Source organism: Chelonoidis abingdonii, chromosome 26 (genome assembly GCF_003597395.2).
Source record: "Chelonoidis abingdonii isolate Lonesome George chromosome 26, CheloAbing_2.0, whole genome shotgun sequence".
NCBI classification, from domain to species: Eukaryota; Metazoa; Chordata; order Testudines; family Testudinidae; genus Chelonoidis; species Chelonoidis abingdonii.
The window spans coordinates 18,550,979-18,572,315 of record NC_133794.1 but is presented as its reverse complement, the minus strand read 5'-3'; the positions used below and the strand labels follow the sequence as shown (position 1 = coordinate 18,572,315).

The 21,337-nt window shown below is 63.1% G+C and overlaps 1 protein-coding gene across 1 annotated transcript in view; it reads right to left on the bottom strand.

Moving 5' to 3' along the window:
- Nucleotides 1–21,337, bottom strand: part of NOTCH3 (notch receptor 3) — a 50,818-nt gene that overhangs the window by 8,332 nt on the left and 21,149 nt on the right. The window contains exons 7-24 of the mRNA XM_032776752.2: nucleotides 21,021–21,176; nucleotides 20,477–20,662; nucleotides 17,093–17,206; nucleotides 15,731–15,844; nucleotides 14,865–15,098; nucleotides 14,164–14,274; nucleotides 13,325–13,517; nucleotides 12,086–12,231; nucleotides 11,895–12,008; nucleotides 5,469–5,588; nucleotides 5,235–5,387; nucleotides 4,046–4,274; nucleotides 2,978–3,179; nucleotides 2,502–2,655; nucleotides 1,813–1,997; nucleotides 988–1,120; nucleotides 503–754; nucleotides 58–170 (exon numbers count right to left, since the gene is read on the bottom strand). Of these exons, the coding sequence (XP_032632643.1) occupies nucleotides 58–170; nucleotides 503–754; nucleotides 988–1,120; nucleotides 1,813–1,997; nucleotides 2,502–2,655; nucleotides 2,978–3,179; nucleotides 4,046–4,274; nucleotides 5,235–5,387; nucleotides 5,469–5,588; nucleotides 11,895–12,008; nucleotides 12,086–12,231; nucleotides 13,325–13,517; nucleotides 14,164–14,274; nucleotides 14,865–15,098; nucleotides 15,731–15,844; nucleotides 17,093–17,206; nucleotides 20,477–20,662; nucleotides 21,021–21,176 (2,909 nt within the window). The remainder of the gene's footprint in view (nucleotides 1–57; nucleotides 171–502; nucleotides 755–987; nucleotides 1,121–1,812; nucleotides 1,998–2,501; nucleotides 2,656–2,977; nucleotides 3,180–4,045; nucleotides 4,275–5,234; nucleotides 5,388–5,468; nucleotides 5,589–11,894; nucleotides 12,009–12,085; nucleotides 12,232–13,324; nucleotides 13,518–14,163; nucleotides 14,275–14,864; nucleotides 15,099–15,730; nucleotides 15,845–17,092; nucleotides 17,207–20,476; nucleotides 20,663–21,020; nucleotides 21,177–21,337) is intronic.

Below are 21,337 nucleotides of genomic sequence, written 5' to 3'. Positions count from 1 at the left end.
GTGCACGGCCAAGGACAGGCATCCAGCGCCCTGCACCTTCTCACGTGGGGCACTCACCGGGGGGCAGCGGCAGGTGTAGCCCAGCGGCGTGTTCACCGTCATCTTGCACTGACCACCGTTCTGGCAGGGCTGAGACTCACATGTATTCACGATGTTCTGGCAGCGCCGGCCTGCGGGAGGGAGCAGGGGGGCAGGGGCAGGAGCCCAGGGAGGGGTCATGGAGAGTCCAGGGAGAGGGGAGCTGCCCTCCTACCCCACCTCCAGCACTGCTCCCAGAACCGCCGCCTTCCCACAGCTCAGCCCCTCATGGTTGCACAGACCCCCAGCCTCCCTGTGCCAGCCAGACCCCAAGCCTAGAGAGTCCCCACCCCCCCCAGGGGTTTCCCCTTCTCCCACTCTGCACTGAGTGCAACCCACTGACATGAACCCATGCCCCTGGTGTAAACGCCCCGTGAAGCCCCGCCCCTTGCCTGGGTGTAGCACCACCCCTCAGCACACTCACCCGTGTAGCCCGGCTTGCACACGCAGTGGAAGTCGTTGGCGCCCTGCACACAGTCCAGCGTGCGTTGGGGCAGGCAGGGCTTGGCCAGGCACTCATTAATGTCGCCCTCGCAGCGCTCGCCCGTGTAGCCCGGGGGGCAGTTGCAGCGGTAGCCACCTACCCGGTCCACGCACGTCCCGTTGTTCAGGCACTTGGGTGCCCGGCTGCCAGGGCTCGCAGCGCAGTCGTCCTCGTTGATCTCGCACAGGACACCTGGGGGGCAGGGGGCAGAGCCCTTGCAGCTCCCGGTGTAACCAGAGCACCCCAACCACCCCATCCTGTGGGGATCGGGCCCCGCAGGGAAACCCGGCCCCATCCCCCAACCTGAGCCCCCTGTCTTACAGGTACCCTCCCTCCTGGGAGTAACCAGAGCCACCCCCTTCCCCAGTAACCTGCCTCCCATCGCCCCCCCACAGTGCCTGGCCACTAGCCCGGCTTGGCCTTACCCAGGGTTCCCGGCGGGCAGGAGCAGATGTAGCGCCCAATGAGGTCGATGCAGGAGCCCCCGTTCTGGCAGGGGTGGGACTGGCACTCGTCGATGTCGTACTCGCAGTTCTTGCCCTCGAACCCTGGTGGGCACTGCAGGGAGAGACAGACACAGCCCAGTCAGGACCCTGGGCCTCCGCTCCACTTCTGAGGGCCCCATCTTTGGGCTGCCGAGTCCCTCAGCTCCACCCCCTCCAGCCACAGAGAGGTTAAATAAGGCCGCATGCTGCCACCACCAACCCCTCTCCACTGCTGTGGGGAGCCATGGAGCAACATCGGGGGGAGGAGGAGGACTCACCTCACAGCACAAACTGTCAACAACAGAGCCAGGAAGAGAACCCAGGAGTCCTGACTCCCAGGCCCCCATTGCAACTACTAGATCCCACTGCCCTTCCAGAGCCAGGGACAGAACCCAGGAGTCCTGGTCCCAGATCTCCCCCCTTTCCACCTACTAGACCCCACTGCCCTTCCAGAGCCAGGAATAGAACCCAGACATCTTGGCTCCCAGCACTTCTGTTCCAACCACTAGACCCTGCTCCCTTCCCAAAGCCGGAGACAGAACCCAGGAGTCCTGGCTCCCAGGCCCATGCTCAGACCACTCTTGGCTGCCCTGCTCCAAGGTAAGCCCATCTGAATGTGCCTTGCTCTGTATCCCCTTGGCCCAGCTGCCCTCGTGGTGGGGGAGGGGACGCACAACTCCTGCAGCTTCCCCGCCCTAGCAGCCTGGCTAGAGCCGGTGGCAGCGCCTGGAGCCCCTTCGTGCAGCCCCCGTCCCTGGGGCTCACCTCACAGTCGTAGCTGCCTATGAAGCTGTGGCAGGAGGCGCCATGCTGGCAGGGGTTGGGCTGGCAGGGGTTGACCTCGCTCTCACAGTAGCTGCCCATGTAGCCTTCCTTGCACAGACAGTAGTGGGTGTTGCCAGCGTCGACACACTGGCCCCGGTAGTGACACACCTGTTCCTTGGAGACCCCTGCCCCAGATAGACAGACAGAGACTTGATGCCTTGTGCCCGGCCCACGGGCCCAGCGCAGCTCCAACAGGGGAAACCACGGCATGGAGAGGAGAGGGACTCTGGCTGTCAGCCCCCGCTGCTCTAACCACTAGATTCCCCCAGCCCCTCTCAGAGCTGGGGATAGAACCCGGGAGTCCTGACTCACAGCTCCCCCGGCTCTAACCACTAGACCCTCCCCCCCTTCCCTCCCAGAGCTGGGGATAGCTGTGGGGGTACCAAGAGCATTGCTGGAGCAGGTGTGACTGGGACAGTAGGGCCCAGTGGGGGCAGGGCAGGGCAGGGGACAGGCTATACTTGAGCTGACAGCTCCACGCAATAGCTGCCTCCAACTCCCCCGACATCTTTCGAGGGCACGGGAGACCCAGATCCCTGAGCGAGGGCGGTGCCTGCCAAGGACAGACCCCTCCCTGCCCAGCCTGGCAGGGACCAGTGGGGGTCAGTCCTGCCCAGGGGTGCCCTCACCTCGATGAGCTGCCACCACCTCACAGGAGACGTTGGGAATGTCACAGTAGCGGCCAGTCCAGCCCCCCGGGCACTCACAGGTCAGGGCCGTGCCCGTCTGCATGCAGCGGCCCCCGTTCTGGCAAGGCGAGCGCCTGCACCAGTCCACCAGGGTCTGCAAGAGAGGGGGAGTTAGGGGACAATGTGCTCTGGTGGGACGCAACCTGGGGAACCAATATAGTCCTGGCTGGGCTCCAGCAATGCCAGGTCCCTGCCCCCAACCACACTTGGGTGTTGGATCCCCCCCTTCCCCATAGGCCAGGCCCCTGGCCCCTGCCTCCCACCCCCCACTGCACTGGGCTGTTGGATTCCTCCCCTGCCCGAGGCCAGGCTCCCCTGACAATGCCAGGCCTCATGTTCACCCTCCCCAGACACTGGGACCTTGTGTTCTTGCCCCTCCCCGCCGGGCCACCACCCATCCCCAGCGCAGGGCTCACCTGGCACTGGGCACCTGTGTAGCCCTGGGGGCAGGTGCAGCGGTAGGACTCCACGCCATCCAGGCAGATGCCCCCGTTGAGGCAGGGCTGGGACTGGCACTCATCGATCTCATGCTGGCAGTGGGTGCCTGTGAAGCCGGCACGGCAGTGGCACGTGTAGGAGTTCACTCCATCCAGGCAGGTGCCGCCATTGAAGCAGGAGCTGCAGGGTCACAGGCAGTTAGCTCGATGCCCCATTCGCCACCCATCAGTACAACCCCTGACCCCAGCAACACCCCCACTCCTCCCGTTTGTCCCCTGCCCCCTTACAACCAACCCCACCCCACCGCCCTGGCACCACTCTCTCAAGGGTTCCCGGCGCTGACTGGCTGGGGCCAGGCTGGGGTCAGGGCCTGGCAGCGCTGAGGGAAGCTGGTGCCAAGAATCCCAGGGGCAAGATTCCCCTTGAAAGGATGAAGCTCCTTGCAGATAGGGGTCCTCTGGGGACAGAGAGATGGGGATGCTCCCTGATGGGGGCTGGGGCTCACCTGTCAGTGCACCCCTGCACCTTGAGCTCACAGGGCAGACCAGGGGAGGCTTTTGGGGTGGGGAGGACACGCTTACCTGTTGGTGCACTCTTATACACTGTGCTCACAGTGCGGGCCGGCCCAGCCCAGGGAATGGGAGGGGGTCCCTGGTCGGGGGGTGGGGAAGGGGGAGGACTGACTCACCTGTCGGTGCACTTTGTGCTCGCAGTGCAGGCCAGCCCAGCTCAGGGGATGCGAGGGGGTCCCTAGTCAGGGGGCACTGACTCACCTGTCGGTGCACTCCTGCACATTGTGCTCAGCCCAGGGGATGGGATGGGGGTCCCTGGTCGGAGTGGGGGCTCACCTGTCAGTGCACTCGTGCACGTTGTGCTCACAGTGCAGACCGGCCCAGCCCAGGGGATGGGAGGGGGTCCCTGGTCCAGGGAGGAAGCGGGAGGACTGACTCACCTGTCGGTCCAAAGTGCAGGCCAGGCCAGGCCAGCCCAGGGGATGGAAGAGGGTCCCTGGTTGTGGGGGGGGGGAAGGGGGAGGACTGACTCACCTGTCAGTGCACTCCAGCACGTTGTGCTCGCAGTGCAGGCCGGCCCAGCCTGGGGCGCAGGTGCAGGTGAAGCTGTTGACATAATCAGTGCAGGTGGCACCGTTGCGGCAGGGGCTGCTCAGGCACTCATTGGTCTCGCTGGCACAGCGCGGGCCCGTGAAGCCCGGCAGGCAGGTGCACAAGAAGGAGCTGATGCCATCCTGGCACGAGCCACCATTCAGGCAGGGGTCTGCGGGCAGGTAAGTGGTAGGGTCACGAGGCGGTGTCAGAAGGGGCCGGAGGAGCTCAGCCAATTCATGGCCTCCAACCAGGCCTCCCCTCCCCCGTGGGCATTCAGGGCAGGCACCCCCAGGGAGAGATTCACCCCCACATTCCTGTCATTCCCAGAGCCCTTCCCCCACTCACTCACCCAGCCCCCTCTGGGGAAGGAGCAGCGGCTGTTCCCCAGCCCCACAGCCCTGCTGCCCAGTCACTTGGGTAGGAGGGAAAGGAGAACCCAGCATGAGCAGGCTGGACAGACCCAGAGTCAGCCCTTGGGAAGGGTTTGTCCAGGACAGCTTCAGCGCATCCCATGGGAAACGGCGGGATGATGGGACAGCAAGAACTTGGTGGGAAATCTCCAACAGCGCTCCTGCCGGACAGCACCCCTAGCAGTATGCTGGGGCACCGGGTCAGCAAGGACTGCGAGGAGAAAGCACCCCCTACTGAGCACCCTCCTCCATAGCACAGCACCCCCTAGCACCACTCTGGGGCATCAGGTCAGCAGGGACTGCGACGGGAGAGTGCCCCGTACTGAGCCTCCTGCTCCACAGCACAGCGCCCCCTAGCACCACCCTGGGGCACCGGGTCAGCAGGGACTGCGAGGGGAGAGTGCCCCCTACTGAGCCTCCTGCTCCACAGCACAGTGCCCCCTAGCACCACCCTGGGGCACCGGGTCAGCAAGGACTGCGATGGGAGAGTGCCCCGTACTGAGCCTCCTGCTCCACAGCACAGCGCCCCCTAGCACCACCCTGGGGCACCGGGTCAGCAGGGACTGCGAGGGGAGAGAGCCCCCTGCCGAGCCCCCCGCCCGCAGCCTGCAGGGCTGGGTTTCCGTACGGTGCCCTGGCTGGGCTGTGGGGTGGCAGAGCCAATCAAGCTGGTGTGCGGTACCCCGACGAGTGCGCATGAACCCTTCCCCCGCACTCACTGGGGGAGCAGTCGTCAATGTCTGTCTCACAATTGGTGCCTGTGTACCCCGGCCTGCAGGTGCAGCTGTACCCGCCGTGCAGGTTGGTGCAGGTGCCCCGGTTCCGGCAGGGGGTCCGGTCACACTCATTCACATCCACGTGGCACCTCTGACCTGGCAGGGAGGGAAAGGGCACAGGTCAGAGCGGGTGGGGCAGGGAGGCCACAGGGGAGGGGCAGAGCAGAGGGACGGTACCTTGCCAGCCTGAGGGGCAGCTGCAGGTGAAGCCCTCGTAGTCAGGGGTGTGGTCACAGACCCCCCCATTTTCACAGGGGTTAGGGGAGCAGGGTGTCAGCACGTTCTCGCAGTTGCGGCCTGCAGGCAGAAGGGGGCAATGGTGAGAGCAGTGCCGACTCTCCCACCCAGAGTCAACAGGAGGCCTCTGCCCTGGCCACAGGCCTTGCTCAACACAGGAACTGCCCTGCCATGAGTCCCAGAACCACAACGACCTCCCCACCCCCAACCACACACCTCAGAACCACAGGAAGCCCCACCCATCACAGCACACCTGCCAGAACCACGGAGACCCCCACCACCACCCACCTCAGAACCACAGCGACCCCCACCCATCACAGCACACCTGCCAGAACCACGGAGCCTCCACGCACCACCCACCTCAAACACCACCCCAAGAGCAGGACACCACACAACCACCTTACAGCCAACACCTGCCAAAGATACCAGCCCACGGGACCCCCACCCACCACACCACACCTCTCACACACCACGCCGTAACACCAACAGCTCCCACACCAACATAACAGCAACATCTGACAGATATCAACAAGAAACAAACGAAGCACCTCCACCACACCCCACACACGAAACTTCAGAACCAGCCACAAAGCGAGCCCCGCACCATAACCCACACACAGCACACCATAGACAAGGAACAAACCTAACCCACGAGACCAGAACAACAAAACACATCATACCACCACACCTCTTACAAGAACACAGGACCCACCAACACCCACTGCCACACACCACGCAACATCCTGCCAGAACAACGGAGACCCCTCAAACAACCAACAACACCCCCTCAAGAACCACAGCGATTCCACTACACACCACCAACAGGCAAATCGCTTCAAGAACCCATGCCAGAACCCAAAAGACACCCTACTCCGCATAACCACCAAATCACCCACTCAGAAACACCACAGGCGACACCACCCACCCAACCACAAGCACACTTGCAGAAAACACACGGAGACGACAAAACCCACCAAATTCCCACCAGAAAAAAAGACATAAAAAAGTCCAAAAACAACCCAAAGCTGAACCAAAAAAAAACCAAAAAGAAAGAAAATTAAATCACCCAAACAAACCACAAGCCAACCCCCAAACCAAACCACCTACAGCACAGACTAAAACACCTGACAACTCTATAGCTAGACACACCCACCTAATCATACAACCAACACCCCTACACAACACCCTCTCAAAAATCGAATATAGGACCGCCAGCACACATCAACGACTACACAAAACAACAAAGAAAATCTCATCAGAAAAAAAACAAAAACCACCAAAACCTGCTAATCAATCAACCTCGAAAAACCAGAACCACAAAAAGCATGATAAACAAACAACACCACCGACAACACCACTCGCTCAGAACCACCGACAATCACCATCTCACCACACAACTAACAGAACTCAAATAGGGCACTACACCCACCCACATCAGCCACAAACGTGCCCCAGCAACCCGACGCAGACACCCCCCAACCCCACTCCTTCACAGAAGCACCCAAAAAAACAACACACCACAAGAATCCCAATAAGAGGAAAACACGAATTAACACTCTGACACCACACCACGACACTGCCTAGATTACCAGAACGGAATAAACACGCCAAGACCCACACCATCACACCAACAGACCCACGCGAACACCAGACACCCAACATGGTCACCACTACCACTTACCTATCCACGTACCATAACACTCAAAGGGACAAAACAAACCACACTATACACCAACCAGCCATCACACACTAGCCAGCAAACCACGAGAAGAAGATCACCACACTCCAGAGCACAGACACTTACCCAACACCCCCCTCACCCAAGCATAACCAACAGCCACATCTCCACACATATACACCTTGGCGCAACCAAACCTATTAAAAAGACACAACAGAATCATAAACGGGACCTTCACCTACCAACCCAACAACGCACACTTAAAAACCATAGAAGAAAATGCACCCACAAAGATCAACACAACCTCCATAACAAACCCAACCAACAACTTCCGAGTTCCACCCCCCCCCTCGGCACCCAACACACACCTACTACACCCCACAAGCGCACCTCCCAACACCCTCCACCCGCCACCACATAGATGCACACCTGAATAGCAAACACGGAAAGACACCTCACCCCAAAATCCACTACACAATAACCCCGACAGACACCACAGGGGCATAACCCAACCCCACACCATAGCAACACCACCCACCACAGCACTCCCAGCAACATGGTGACCCCTGTACCCCTCGGCAGAAACCACTCAGGAATCACCACTCTCACTCAGACACCCAATAGGACCCCCACCACCCACTAACAACCTCGCGCCACAGACACAAATACCAGATCTACACCAGCCACATCCCCTCCTAGAACCCAACACAACAGGATACCCACACCTACACGACACACACAAGCCTACATTCACAGACGCCAACGAACACCATTATATCACAACACACCACAGAAGAACCACCAAAAACACACGCATCCCATATTCAACCTGAGCATGGCCAAAAACCACACAAAAACCCGAACCCCACACAGGAATCCCCTACACCTGCCCAAACCACAGAGTGACACCTCCAGCCTTCAATAGACTCAACGAAACAGGCCCTCATGCCAACCAACTTGGGCCCGCGCAGAATACTCGTCTTCTACCCACAATCGAACACACAGACCCACCACCTTTGTGTAAAAGGACGACAGCCGATCACAGAGAACGCAGGTATTACATAACTAGGCCGATTGGTCGAACGATGCAGGGCCACCAATTCGTAGATGCGCAAGGGCATAGAGCCAGAGGCCCAAGTCATTGATGTTTAATATGGCAGTCCACCGATCTGCGAAACGGAAAGACCTAGATGCCTTACCAGATTGGGGAGGAGAGAAGAGGGAGGCTGGCACGGGGAGGTGGGATCGCGAGCAGCACATCCAACCATGGAGCCCTTCCTTAGCATTAGCAGCGGTAAGCCCTCGTTGACATAGTCACGTGAACACGGTGCCCACAGAACTGGCCAGGGAGACTTGGCTCCACACATGTTCTTGTTCAGTCAAAACGTACAGTTGGTACGCAGCCAGCAGCCCGGCTCGCACTCACATTTGTAATCTGTGGGGGAAAAGAGGCGTCAGATGCAGGTCCGAACCCCAATGGGGACGCCCACTCTGTGCATCCAGGGCTCTCTGGGGAATCTGGCACACAAGCAATCCACTGGATGGGGCTGCTAGGTCAGGGGCTCCCCATGGCAGAAGAGGACAAGTGCATCACTGCTCCCGGGATGGGCGAGAAGGCGGTTGGATGGGCGCAGTGCTGCCAAGGCATGCAACACACAGAACAGGACAGGCAGGGGCAGTGCTCCCCCAGATCGGGAGGGTGAGGCGGGCCAGGGCAGAACAGCAGGTGCAGCAATGCCCCCAGATGTGGGCAGATGCAGCATTGCCCCCAGGTTGGGCACGAGGCAGGCGGGGTGGCCAGCACTGCTCCCCAAGGTTGGGCATGGGGCAGGCGGCGGAGCACTGCCAAGAGTGGGCAGGGCAGGGTGGGGCAGGGGCAAGCCGGACAGGGTGAGGACAGGGCAGGTCGGAAACATGGCAGGATGGGCAGACAGCAGGCAGGCGGAATGGGGGCAGGGCAGGGGGCGGCGGACGCACAGGGCAGGGCCAGTGCAAATGCAAGGCAGATTGAAAGCAGGCAACGTGTCCCCGGAGGGAGGGCAAGGCTGGGGGCAACTGGGTGGGGGTCAGCGCAAGGCGGTCACAGGTGGGGGAAGGTGGGCGGATGCAGGCAGGTGGGACGGGGCAGGTGGGGCGGGGCCAGGGCTGGGCGGACGCAGCCAGGGCGGGCGCGGGGGCAGGTCAGGTCGCAAGCAACTATGGGGACAATGCAGGGCAGGGCTGGGGGGACGCAGCCCAGGGCGGGGCAAGTCAGGACACGGTGGGGCGGGCGGGCCTGGGCAGGGTGGTGGAGCAGGCAGTGGGGGCAAGACACCAGGGCTGGGGCAGGGAGGGAGGTGGACCGCAGGTAGGGGCATGTTGGGGCAGGGCAGGGTGGGGGAAGGGTGAGCAGAGCGTGGGCCAGGACAGATGCCCGGCAGGGCGCAGGGGTTGGGCAAGGCATGGCGGACGTGGGCAGGGAGGGCGGAATGCAGGCAAGGCAGGTCGGGGGAGGGCAGGGACAGTCAGGGCGGGGCAGGGCGGCAGATGCGGGTGAGGCAGTGCTCTCTCACCGTTGATGGTCGTCCGCGGGGCCCAAGGCTCCGTGCACGCCAGGGGCTGCCTGAGGCTTCGCATCATCCACCTTCGGAGTAGCAGTGGGGGGTGTGGACAGCCCTCCAAGGGGCAGAGGCGGTGAAGCCGTTCTTGCGTCAGCGCAGGTGCCGCATCTGAGCAGGGGCGGACGCACACCGTTCGATCGTTCCACGGTTGCACAGGGCCCTATGAGACCGCCCGCTTGGCATGGGAGACGGGTATGGCTCGCCCAGGGTACCCATGGCTAGCCACCACAACCCCCCAGAGCCAAGACCCACCCCGAGGAGGTTTTTGCCGCCACCAAGCATGCAGTTCAGGGACTTCGGTGGTGTTTTACTGCCAGAGGTCCGTCCCGTCAAGCGGATTCGAGCGATGGTTCTGGTGGGTGATCTACCGTTCCAGGCCTTCAAAGTACTCACACCACTCGAATTGCCGGCAAGTGCGCGGGCCAGCAGAACCTCCTGCAGAAACGCCTGCCTAAAGGCTCCTCTGGCACTGCGCCTTCTAAGACGACCGACGCCACACCTCCACCAGCTTGCCCGACCAGGCATGCGCCTTGCTGCGCTTGGTGGCTGGACCACCCTGCCTGCTGCATCTGCCCACCCTCCAGACACCAAGGCCCACCCCCCAGGAGGCAACGTCATGGGGCCTGTTCCCACCCATTCACCCCCCACCAGACGTAGGGCGCACCACCCCAAGAGTTAGGCCCACCCCAAAACCCCTAGAGTCCAGCCCCCGCATCCCCATCCTCTCAGAATCAGGGTCACAGGACCCTAACTCCACCGCCCTAAGAGCCAGGACTCCTGGAGCTGGCCGCCGTCCCTGCCCACCCTGTGAAGCAGGCTTGCAGATGCAGTCGTAAAGCGGTTGGATGCGTCGCGTGCAGGAACGCCGTCAGTCGCCAAGGGTCGCGTGCGCCACAACAGTCTCAAAGTTTCACCCTCGCATTCACATCACCTAGCGGGGAGAGGGGCCACCTTACATCTGCGCCAGCCAGCACCGTCGAGTCACGCACATGAGCAGTCAGGAACCTCAGCCCCATGGCCTGGCCCAGAGCAGAGGCTTGTGGGCTGGGAGGGCAGGAGCAGCAGAAAGGAAGCTGGGGGATAACGTATTCCTGGGGAAGCAAATGCCCCCATGGGCTAGGCAGGTGGGCAGCGAGGGGAGCCGGGAGAAGGAGGGGCACAGCGAACTGCAGCCCTGGGATTGGGAGGGAGGCATGGTGTGTTCTGATGGGGTAGTGCTGTCCCCTGCCAGAACCACAGACACCTCCCTATCCCACCACACACCCCAGAATCATAGGGACTCCCACCCACCACAGCACACCTGCCAGAACCACAGAGACACCCCCCCATCCCACCACACACCCCAGAATCATAGGGACCCCCATTCATCACAGCACACCTGCCAGAACCACGGAGACCGCCCCCCACCATCCACCCCAGAACCACAGCGACCCACCCCCCTGGCCCCACCACACACTCCAAAATCACAGGGACCCCCACTCACCACAGCACACCTGCCAGAACCACGGAGACACCCACCACCACCCACCCCAGAACCACAGCAACCAACACACCTGGCCCCACCAACCATCCCAGAATCATAGGGACCCCTACCCACCACAGCACACCTGCCAGAACCATGGAGACCCCCCACCACCACCCATCCCAGAACCACATCGACCCACCCCCCCTGGCCCCACCACACACCCTAGAACCACAAGGACCCCCGCCCACCACAGCACACCTGTCAGAAACACGGAGACACCCCCCACATCCCACTACATACCACAGAACCACAGGGACACCCACCCACCATAGCACACCTCCCAGAACCATGGTGACCCCTGTTCCCTCCAGAACCACAGGAATCCCCACTCCACTCAGAACCATAGGGACCCCCCACCCTACCCCAGCACACCTCCTAGAACCACAGGAAACCCCCCCCCACACACACACACGCTCATTCCACCTGGCCTGGCACCCACCCGAACCACAGGAATCCCCTACCCCCAAACCACAGGGACACCCCCAGCCCTCCTGGCTCCCAGAAACAGGCCCTCCCCACTTGGCCCGGGCACCCTGTTCTCCCCACAATGGACACGGCCCCACCTGTGTAGGGCAGGTCACAGAGGCAGGTATAACTGGCGATGGCGTCGATGCAGGTGCCCTTGTTGAGGCAGGGGCTGGAGAGGCAGTCATTGATGTTTGTCTGGCAGTAGGTCCCTGGGAGGGAGACAGATGGTCAGTTGGGGGGAGGGAGAGGGGGACTGGACGGGGAGGTGGGATGCGGAGGCACATACCCTGGAAGCCCTCCTTGCACTTGCAGCGGTAGCCGTTGACATAGTCAGTGCAGGTGCCCCCGAACTGGCAGGGGTTGGACTCACACTCGTTCTTGTTCAGGTCACAGTTGGTACCAGCCCAGCCCGGCTCGCACTCACATTTGTACCTGTGGGGGAGGGGCGTCAGTGCAGGTCCTGCCCCATGGGGACCCCACTCTGTGCATCCAGGGCTCTCTGGGGAACTGGCACCACACAGCAATCACTGGGATGGGGCTGCTAGGTCCAGGGGCTCCCCCTGGCAGAGAGGACAAGTGCATCACTGCTCCCGGGATGGGCAGAGAAGGGTGGGTGGGCGCAGTGCTGCCCACAGGGCATGCAAGAACAGAACAGGACAGGCAGGGGCAGTGCTGCCCCCAGATGGGAAGGGTAGGGCGGGCACGGGCAGAACAGGCAGGTGCAGCAATGCCCCCAGTGTGGGCAGATGCAGCATTGCCCCCAGGTTGGGCACGGCAGGCGGGTGGGCCCAGCACTGCTCCCCAGGTTGGGCAGGGCAGGCGGCGGAGCACTGGCCACAGAGTGGGCAGGGCAGGGTGGGGCAGGGGCAAGCAGGACAGGGTGAGGACAGGGCAGGTCGAGAACATGGCAGGATGGGCAGACACAGGCAGGGCGGGATGGGGGCAGGGCAGGGGGCGGCGGACGCAAGCAGGGCAGGGCAGGCAAATGCAGGCAGATTGAAGCAGGGCAAGTGTCCCCGGAGGGAGGGCAAGGCTGGGGGCAGACTGGGTGGGGGCAGCGCAAGGCGGTCACAGGTGGGGAAAGGTGGGCGGATGCAGGCAGGTGGGACGGGGCAGGTCGGGCGGGGCAGGGCTGGGCGGACGCAGCCCAGGGCGGGGCGGGGGCAGGTCAGGTCGAAGCACTATGGGGACAATGCAGGGCAGGGCTGGGGGGACGCAGCCAGGGCGGGGCAAGTCAGGACAGGGTGGGGCGGGGGGCTGGGCAGGGTGAGTGGATGCAGGCAGGGTGGGGCAGACGCAGGGCTGGGCAGGGCAGGGAGGGTGGACGCAGGTAGGGCATGTTGGGGCAGGGCAGGGTGGGGGAAGGGTGAGCAGACGTGGGCAGGACAGATGCCGGCAGGGCAGGGTTGGGGCAAGGCAGGCGGACGTGGGCAGGGAGGGCGGATGCAGGCAAGGCAGGTCGGGGGAGGGCAGGGACAGTCAGGGCGGGGCAGGGGCAGAGCGGGTGGAGGCAGTGCTCTCTCACCCGTTGATGTCGTCGCGGCAGGCTCCGTGCACGCAGGGGCTGCTGCTGCACTCATCCACTTCGGAGTAGCAGTGGGGGTCGTGGAAGCCCTCAGGGCAGAGGCAGGTGAAGCCGTTCTTGCCGTCCAGGCAGGTGCCGCCATTCTGGCAGGGGCTGGACGCACACTCGTCGATCTCCACGTTGCACAGGGGCCCTATGAGACACGCCCGCTTGGCATGGAGACGGCGTATGGCTCGCCCCAGGGTACCCCATGGCCTAGCCACCACAACCCCCCAGAGCCAAGACCCCACCCCCAGGAGGTTTTGCCGCCCCAAGCATGGCAGTTAGGGAGCCTTCGGTGGTGTTTCTGCCAGAGGTCCGTCCCCGTCAAGCGGATTCGGCGATGGTTCTGTGGGTGATCTACCGGTTCCATGCCTTCAGAGTACTCACCACCGAATTGCCGCCAAGGCCGCGGGCCCAGCAGACCTCCTGCAGAAACGCTGCCAAAGGCTCCCTGACTGCCGCCCTCAAGACGACCGACGCCACACCCTCCACCAGCTTGCCGCCCCAGGCATGCGCTTGCTGCGTTGGTGCCTGGAGCCACCCCTGCCTGCCCACTCCTGCCCAACCCTCCAACACCAGGGCCCCACCCCCCAGAGGCAAGTCATGGGGCCCTGTTCCCACCCCCCATTCACCCCCACAGAGCTAGGGCCCCACCACCCCAGAGTTAGGCCCCACCCCAAACAACCCCCTAGAGCCAGCCCCCCGCATCCCCATCCTCTCAGAATCAGGGTCACAGGACCCCAACTCCACCCCCTAGAGCCAGGACTCCCTGGAGCTGGGCCCCGTCCCTGCCCCACCTGTGAAGCCGGGCTTGCAGATGCAGTCGTAGCGGTTGATGCCGTCGCGGCAGACGCCGTAGTCGCAGGGGTTGCTGGCACAGTCGTCAAAGTTCACCTCGCAGTTCACACCTGGGGAGAGGGGCCACCTTACATCTGCGCCAGCCAGCCACCGGCAGCACCCCACAGCACGCGGGGAACCCTCAGCCCCATGGCCTGGCCAGAGCAGGGCTTGTGGGCTGGGAGGGCAGGAGCAGCAGAAAGGAAGCTGGGGGAATAACGTATTCCTGGGGACAGCACATGCCCCAGGGCTAGGCAGGTGGGAGCGAGGGGAGCCGGGGAGAGAAGGGGCAGCGGACGCAGCCTGGGATTGGGGATGGGAGGCATGGTGTGTTCTGAGGTGGGGGTAGTGCATGTCCTAGGGTTGGGGGTAATGGAAGCCAGAGGACCCAGGGGAGGGAGAGGCCATGGACCTAGAGGGGAGTGAGGGGGGCAGCATAGGCACATAGCGGGAAGGAGCACAGTGCACCCTGGGGTGGGGAGGGAAGGGGCTGTGGACCCTGGGGATGCAGAGGAGGGGCACTGTGCACCCCTGGGGGTGAGGTGGGGCACAGTGCGCCTCTGGAAAGGAAAGAGGCTGTGAATCCTAAGGGTGGGAGGAGGGGGTGAGGTGGGGCCACAGACCTGGCCAGCGTGACGCAGGCCCCCAGCCCTGCCCCCACCTGAGGTGCCTGGCAGGCAGTTGCACTGGTACTTGTTGATGCGGTCGATGCACTTGCCCCCGTGCTGGCAGGGGCTGCTGTGGCACTCATTGAGCTGGTTCTCACAGCGGTAGCCGGTGTAGCCGGCAGCACAGGAGCAGGTGAAGCTGGCGATGCCATCCAGGCAAGTTCCATGGTGGCAGGGGTCAGGTGAGCAGTCGTCAATGTTCTTCTCGCACAGCGTACCCTCGAAGCCTGGGGGTGGGAGCGGAGGGAAGGGAAGGGTGGGCAGTGCCAGGTTTCTGTGATGCTGGTGTGGCCCGAGTGCCCCGCAGCCACATGGCATGTGGGTAGCACCACCCCCGCCTGCTGGGGAGGGGATGTCCACATAGGACAGACTCCAGCAGCTCCATTCTTGTCCCGTCTCCAGATGCCGGAGGGCCCTGAACAGCCCAGATCCATGGAATGTGACCCCAGCCACAGGCCTGTGGGAGTCCCCAGTGCAGGCAACTGGTCCCACACATTGCCAGACCTGGCTCTCCATCTTCCATGCTGTGAGGGGAGGGGGTGTCGATGGGGCAAGGGGAGCCCCCATAGAGTGTGGCTGATAGGTGAGTCCCAGTCTTGGCACTGGCTCCCCCTCCCCGGGCACCACAAATACTTGTTTAATACAGATGTACCCCTGACCGTCTCATGTTTGGGGGTGCAGCTGCAGTGTCTTCCCCAGACTGCTGGGTGGGGACCCTAGCCACACCTGGGAATGGGGGTGCTATGGGGACCGCTGCCCTCTGCTGATGGGAAGAACTATTGTGGCCCCTGGGGGACAAGCTGCCCAGCCTGCGCTGAGGCCACGGAGCACCCAGGTCTCGGCGCCAGCCCTCACTCACCCTCAGTGCAGCGGCACTCATAGGCGTTGGGCCGATCCATGCACTTGGCACCGTTTTGGCAGGGCGTGCTGGCGCACTCGTCAATGTCGATTTGGCACATGGAACCGGAGAAGCCTGGGCACAGAGAGGCAGAGGGCTCAAACGTATGCTGGGGCCCTGCACTGCCTCCCCATGGAGCCCCCACTCCCCACCGGATGTTTCCTGGGCTGTGCTCTCAGACGCAGCCGAGTGAGGGAGGATTAGCCAGGCAAATCTGGGGGTGAGTAGGGGCAGCCCATTCTGTACCTGGGGGGCATTGTGGCGGTGAGGGGCAGCCCCGTATCAAGGAGCTACAAGGGTGCCCTGTCATCTGCAGATCGGGAGTGGGGTGCAGCTTGGAGCAACTTCAGGCAAAGCATCCAGCTCAGGATTGGGTGACAGCAAGGGGCCAAGTGGACAAAGGGGCTGGGGGGAGGGGATGCCACAGGAGTAAGGGGGACAGGGATATGCTGTGGTCAGGGAGTAGGCCACAGTGGTGGGGGAAGGTAAGCTCCAAGTTGGGGATGCAGGCCCCAGCAATGCAGCGGGGTGCAGGGTCCAGGAGCGGGGGTGGGACAGGAGAGGAGCTGGGGTGGGTTGGGGGGTGCAGGTTCCGGGGGTGGTGCAGAAGAGGAGCTCTGGGATGGGACACAGGGTCCAGGGGTGGGAGGAGAGAGGGACTCGGGGCAGGGTCCAGGCTCTGGGGGTGGGGAGGGGGGCAGGGCTCCAGGATAGAGTATAGGGTCTGTGTGGGAGCGGGAGAAGGGCTTTGGGGAGGGGCTGGGTGTGAGCTTTGTGGATCTGCGAGTGAGTTGGGTGGGAGCATCCTGTCCTAGAGGCAGGTGCTGTGCAGGACCATGGTACAGGCTCCGCACTGGGCCCAGCAATGGGGCAGGCCAGCTCCCCTCCCATCCCCATCACCAGCGTCTGCCCCACATGTAAATTGGGTTCAGGGGGCTGTGTGCCAGCAGAGGAGGCAGCCCCAAGAGAACAAAGGTGCCATTGTCCCCAGTCAGCAGGGAGAGCCACGGCCTGGCTGTCCATCAGCCCCGCAAGAGGTGGCCTTCAGGGTGAAAGAAGCCGTGCAGGGGGCGTTGGGGGGGGGGGGGGGGGGAGGATGTTATGCTTCCCCAGCGAGTGCTCCCTCCCTTCTGCTCCACAGGGCCACAGGGCCCCTTGCTCCTGGGCCCAGCCTGTCCAGCCCGGGGCACTTTCATGGGCCCAGTCCTCAGCCCCAGGAGGAGCCCGGGTGCCTGCCCCCAGCCCATGGCCCCAGGAAGAACCCAGCCAGGCCGCACTGGGAGCTCTGTGCCTGCCCATGGCCCCAGGAGGAGCCAGACTTACCAGAGGGGCAAGTGCAAGTGAAGCCATTGACGCCGTCCCGGCAGACCCCGCCATTGACACAGGGGTTGCTGTCACACTCGTCAACATTGATCTCACAGAACGTGCCGCTGAACCCTGCAGCCAGAACCCAGAGGGAGCATTAGAAACGGGGCAGGGGCAGAAGAGCTCCTTGGGCCAGGAGCGAGGCTGCTTGCAGGGGCCACGTGCAGCAGACAGCGGCATGCGGCAGGGGAGGTGGCAAGATATGTGGGGGCAGGGCAGCATCATGGGGTAGAGGCGGCGAGGAGGTGGCACGCTCTGTGGGGGCAAGGCAGCACCATGGGTCAGGGAAGGCGAGGAGGTGGTAGGCTCTGTGGAGGGAGGGCAGCGTCATGGGGCAGGGGAGGCAACGAGGTGGCAAGGTACGTGGGGGTAGGGCAGTGCCATGGGGCAGGGGAGGCGAGGAGGTGGCAGGGTACGTGGGGGCAGGGCAGTGTCATGGAGCAGGAGAGGCGAGGAGGTGGCAGGCTCCGTGGGGGCAGGGCAGTGCCATGGGGCAGGGGAGGCGAGGAGGTGGCAGGCTCTGTGGAGGCAGGGCAGTGCCATGAGGAGGCAGCAGGCTATGTGGAAGGAGGGCAGCGTCATGGGGCAGAGGAGGTGGCAGGCTATGTGGGGGCAGGGCACTGCCATGGGTCAGGGGAAGCAACAGATTGTGTGGTGTCAGAGCTTCACCATGGCGCAGAGAGGCTATGGGTGGGGGGTCTGGAGTAAGCCCATTACCACAGGGGGTTCCATCACTAGGGCAGTGGGATCCCCCTACGGGTTGGGGGGATGACGACGGACACAGGCTGCAGCAGTGGGAGTTCTTGCCCCATGTGGGTTGGGACAGGAGAGGGCACTGTTGAGGGGCAATGTGTCTCCGGGGAGGAGGGGGAGAAGAGCTGGGGCAGCAAGACACAGCAGTCTGAGGGAGCAGGGGTTGCCCAGGCTATGGAGAGTGGAGCCAGCCCTGCCATCTCCCTCTTGGGACTCAGCAGACCTGGTTTCCACCAGAGCTGTGACCTCACCCCATGGACAGGCTACTCCTATATGGCCGGAGGGCCCTGCCCCCTGGGACTACAGCTCCTCCTGCAGGAATTCCCAAATGCATTGTGGTCTCCCCACCCTATGTGGGGGCAGGGCAGCGTCATGGAGCAGGAGAGGCGAGGAGGTGGCAGGCTCCGTGGGGGCAGGGCAGTGCCATGGGGCAGGGGAGGCAAGGAGGTGGCAGGCTCCGTGGGGGCAGGGCAGTGCCATGAGGAGGCAGCAGGCTATGTGGAAGGAGGGCAGCATCATGGGGCAGAGGAGGTGGCAGGCTATGTGGGGGCAGGGCACTGCCATGGGTCAGGGGAAGCAACAGATTGTGTGGTGGGGAGACCACAATGCATTTGGGAATTCCTGCCCCCCCAGCCCCCATTAAAATCTGGGAACCCCCTTTCCCCATAAATTCCAGTGCCTTTGGGCCCACAGATCTGGGGCAGGCCCAGAGCACCCTCCAGCCTCAGCGTGGCAGAGCTCCCGATGGCTGGGCTGCCCTAGCTGTGAATGGAGGGGACCTGGGGGCTCCTAAACTGTTATCCCCCCAGCTCACTATCCAGGCCCCACCCCGACCCCAGCTCTGCCCCATGGACACACCCAGCTCAGGGCTGCCAGTACTGCTGGTTGTGGGGCAGTGGGTCCCCTACAAAACTCCATTGTTTAGCGGGGAAGGGCCGGGGCACTGTTGCTGCCTGGTTCAGGTACTTCAAGCACAGGGAGAGTGCAGAGGTGAAACACTCGCCCAAGGGCCCAGGCCGGTCAGTGGCAGGGCTGGGGAGACAGCATTCCGGAGTCCTGGCTCTCAGGCCCCTCTGCTCTACCCACTAGACCCCACACCCCTCCCAGAGCTGGGGACAGAACTCAGGAGTCTCGACTTGCCCAGAACTAGGAGAGCACTGAACCCTGCTCCATGCTCTGAGCTGAGTGATGTGAGTGGCTCCTGGAGCAGCCAGGCAGCCGGCATGTGGAGTCCACGGGTTGGTTTTGTGCCCATTCCCTGGTCCCCACATCACCGGCGCAGGCATCGGGGCAGAGGCACTATCACTCCTTCATCCTCCTGCTCCACAAGGGGCCTGTGCGGCCCCCATCCCATCAGGATGCCCAGGCACCAGCACGGAACAGCAGAGCACCAGGGTGCTGGACTCGGGGAGAGGGCCCAGTGCCCTGGCGAGTGCTGTGCCGGCACTGCCCCTCCTCCCAACCAGCCTCACAAAGGGCTGAAATTAATGAAGGGAAGATTCCTCCCCACAGGGGGTAGCGGGGAGACAAAAAGGAGCAGTCCAGCCCCGCGCAGGCCTCCCCCGTGCCCCATTAGTATTCCAGGCACAGCCTTGCACTCCCACCGTCTGGCTGCCGGCTACGCACCCCCTGCCCCTCCAGCACCTCCGGGTGAGGAGCTGGCTCCACAGCCAGCCTTTCAGTGCTTAACTTGTGCCAGGGCTTTGGAGCTCAGAGCCCCGGCACCTCTGGGCTTGCCACATCTGTTATGCTTGAGCCCTGGCACCTCTTTCATTCCAAATTAAGCACGGCATCCTTCCCTGCCAGGCCCGGCCCCTGGGATCCTGCCATCTGCCGCCAGGGGAGGGGCCCTCACCCCAACTGCCTGGGCTTCCCAACGGCTCCCAGTGGGAGCCGAGCCAAGCCAGGATTCCCTGCTCTGGACAGGAGAGGAATGCAGGCTGGGCTCTGCCCATGGAGAACCCTGTCACAGAGGGGCACCCAATGCTCATCCAGCCCTGGCCTCTCAGCTGGGGCTGGCTAGAGCCAGCTGGGATACAGGGCAGGGGACCCAGGTTCCCATCCCACTGGGCACTGGGCACAAACTCACTGTGAGGTGGTGGTAGAAGGTGAAGCCTTGCACCTGCCCTCAGGGGCAGGAGATCAGAATCACATCTCATTCCCAGATACTCAGGCCAGCCAGCCCCTGGAGCAAAAGCACAATGCTCACCTCCCCTAGCTGGGGAGAGAACCCAGGAGTCCTGGCTCCCAGTCTGCCCTGCTCTAACCACCAGACTCCCCTCCCTTCCCAGAGCTGGGGATAGAGCTCAGGAGTCCTGGCTCCTAGTCAACTTCACAATCACTTAACCAGCATTTGGTATCTTGAGGGATAAACTGGCCCCCGTTCCTCAGGCGATCTGGTGCTCCTAGACACAGGCTGTTCTCAAGAGTGGTGGGGGGGAAGGGTGTAGATCCAGTCTCCCCTCAAGGCAGGGACCCAGCCCCCAAGCACACAAATCCCCAAGGGCTCCAGGGCTGCAGTTCAGCTGTTCTGGGGCAGGCAGAGCTGGGCATCCCACAGGCAATGCAGGGGGCGGGGTGAGTGCTCACCCGCCATGCAGATGCAGGTGAACTCCCCAATGCGGTCGAGGCAGGTGGCATCGTTCTGGCAGGGCATGGACAGGCACTCGTTGATGTCAGTCTCACAGCGGGGACCAGTATAGCCGCGCCCGCACTGGCACTGGAAGGAGCCCTGCGTGTTCACACAGCGGCCAAAGTGCTCACATGGATTGGCACCTGCAGGGATGTGGCCAGGTCACAGATGGGGCTGGGGCCAGACCCTCCAAACCCCTGCCTCACCCCAATCCCAGCCAGGCCTCCCCACCCCATCACTGAGCAAAGGGCCAGGCCTCCAGCCACCAGCCCGCTCCCAGCATCCTGGCCCAGCTTCTCCCACCCCAACCCCACCACTGAGCAAAGGGCCAGGGCCTCCATCTCCCTCCCCCCGATCTTGGCCCAGCCAACCTTACTCCAACCCTAACACTGAGAAGAAGGCCAGCCCCTCCCTGACTCTGGACCAGCCTCCCCCACCCCATCACTGAGCAAAGGGCCAGGCCCACCCAATCCTGTGCCAAGGCAGTGGGCCCCTCCTCACCAATAGAGCACTCATCCACATCCTGGTCACAGGCCCCCCCAGTGAAGCCTGGGGGGCAGGTGCAGATGGCCCGGCCATTCACAGGGTTGGTGTCACAGATGGCATCCTCATGGCAGGGGTTGCTGACGCAGGCATCATCCAGGTGGCACAGGAGACCTGGCAGAGGGAGGGAGGGGCATGGGCAGCAGTGGGGCAACCACTCTCTGGAAGCCCAGCTAGCCAGGCCCTCAGAGAGTAGAGAGCCAGCCCGATCCTGGAAGGCTAAGGCAATGCCCCTCATCCCTCCTCCCCACCTGCACACACCAACCCCCGGCCCC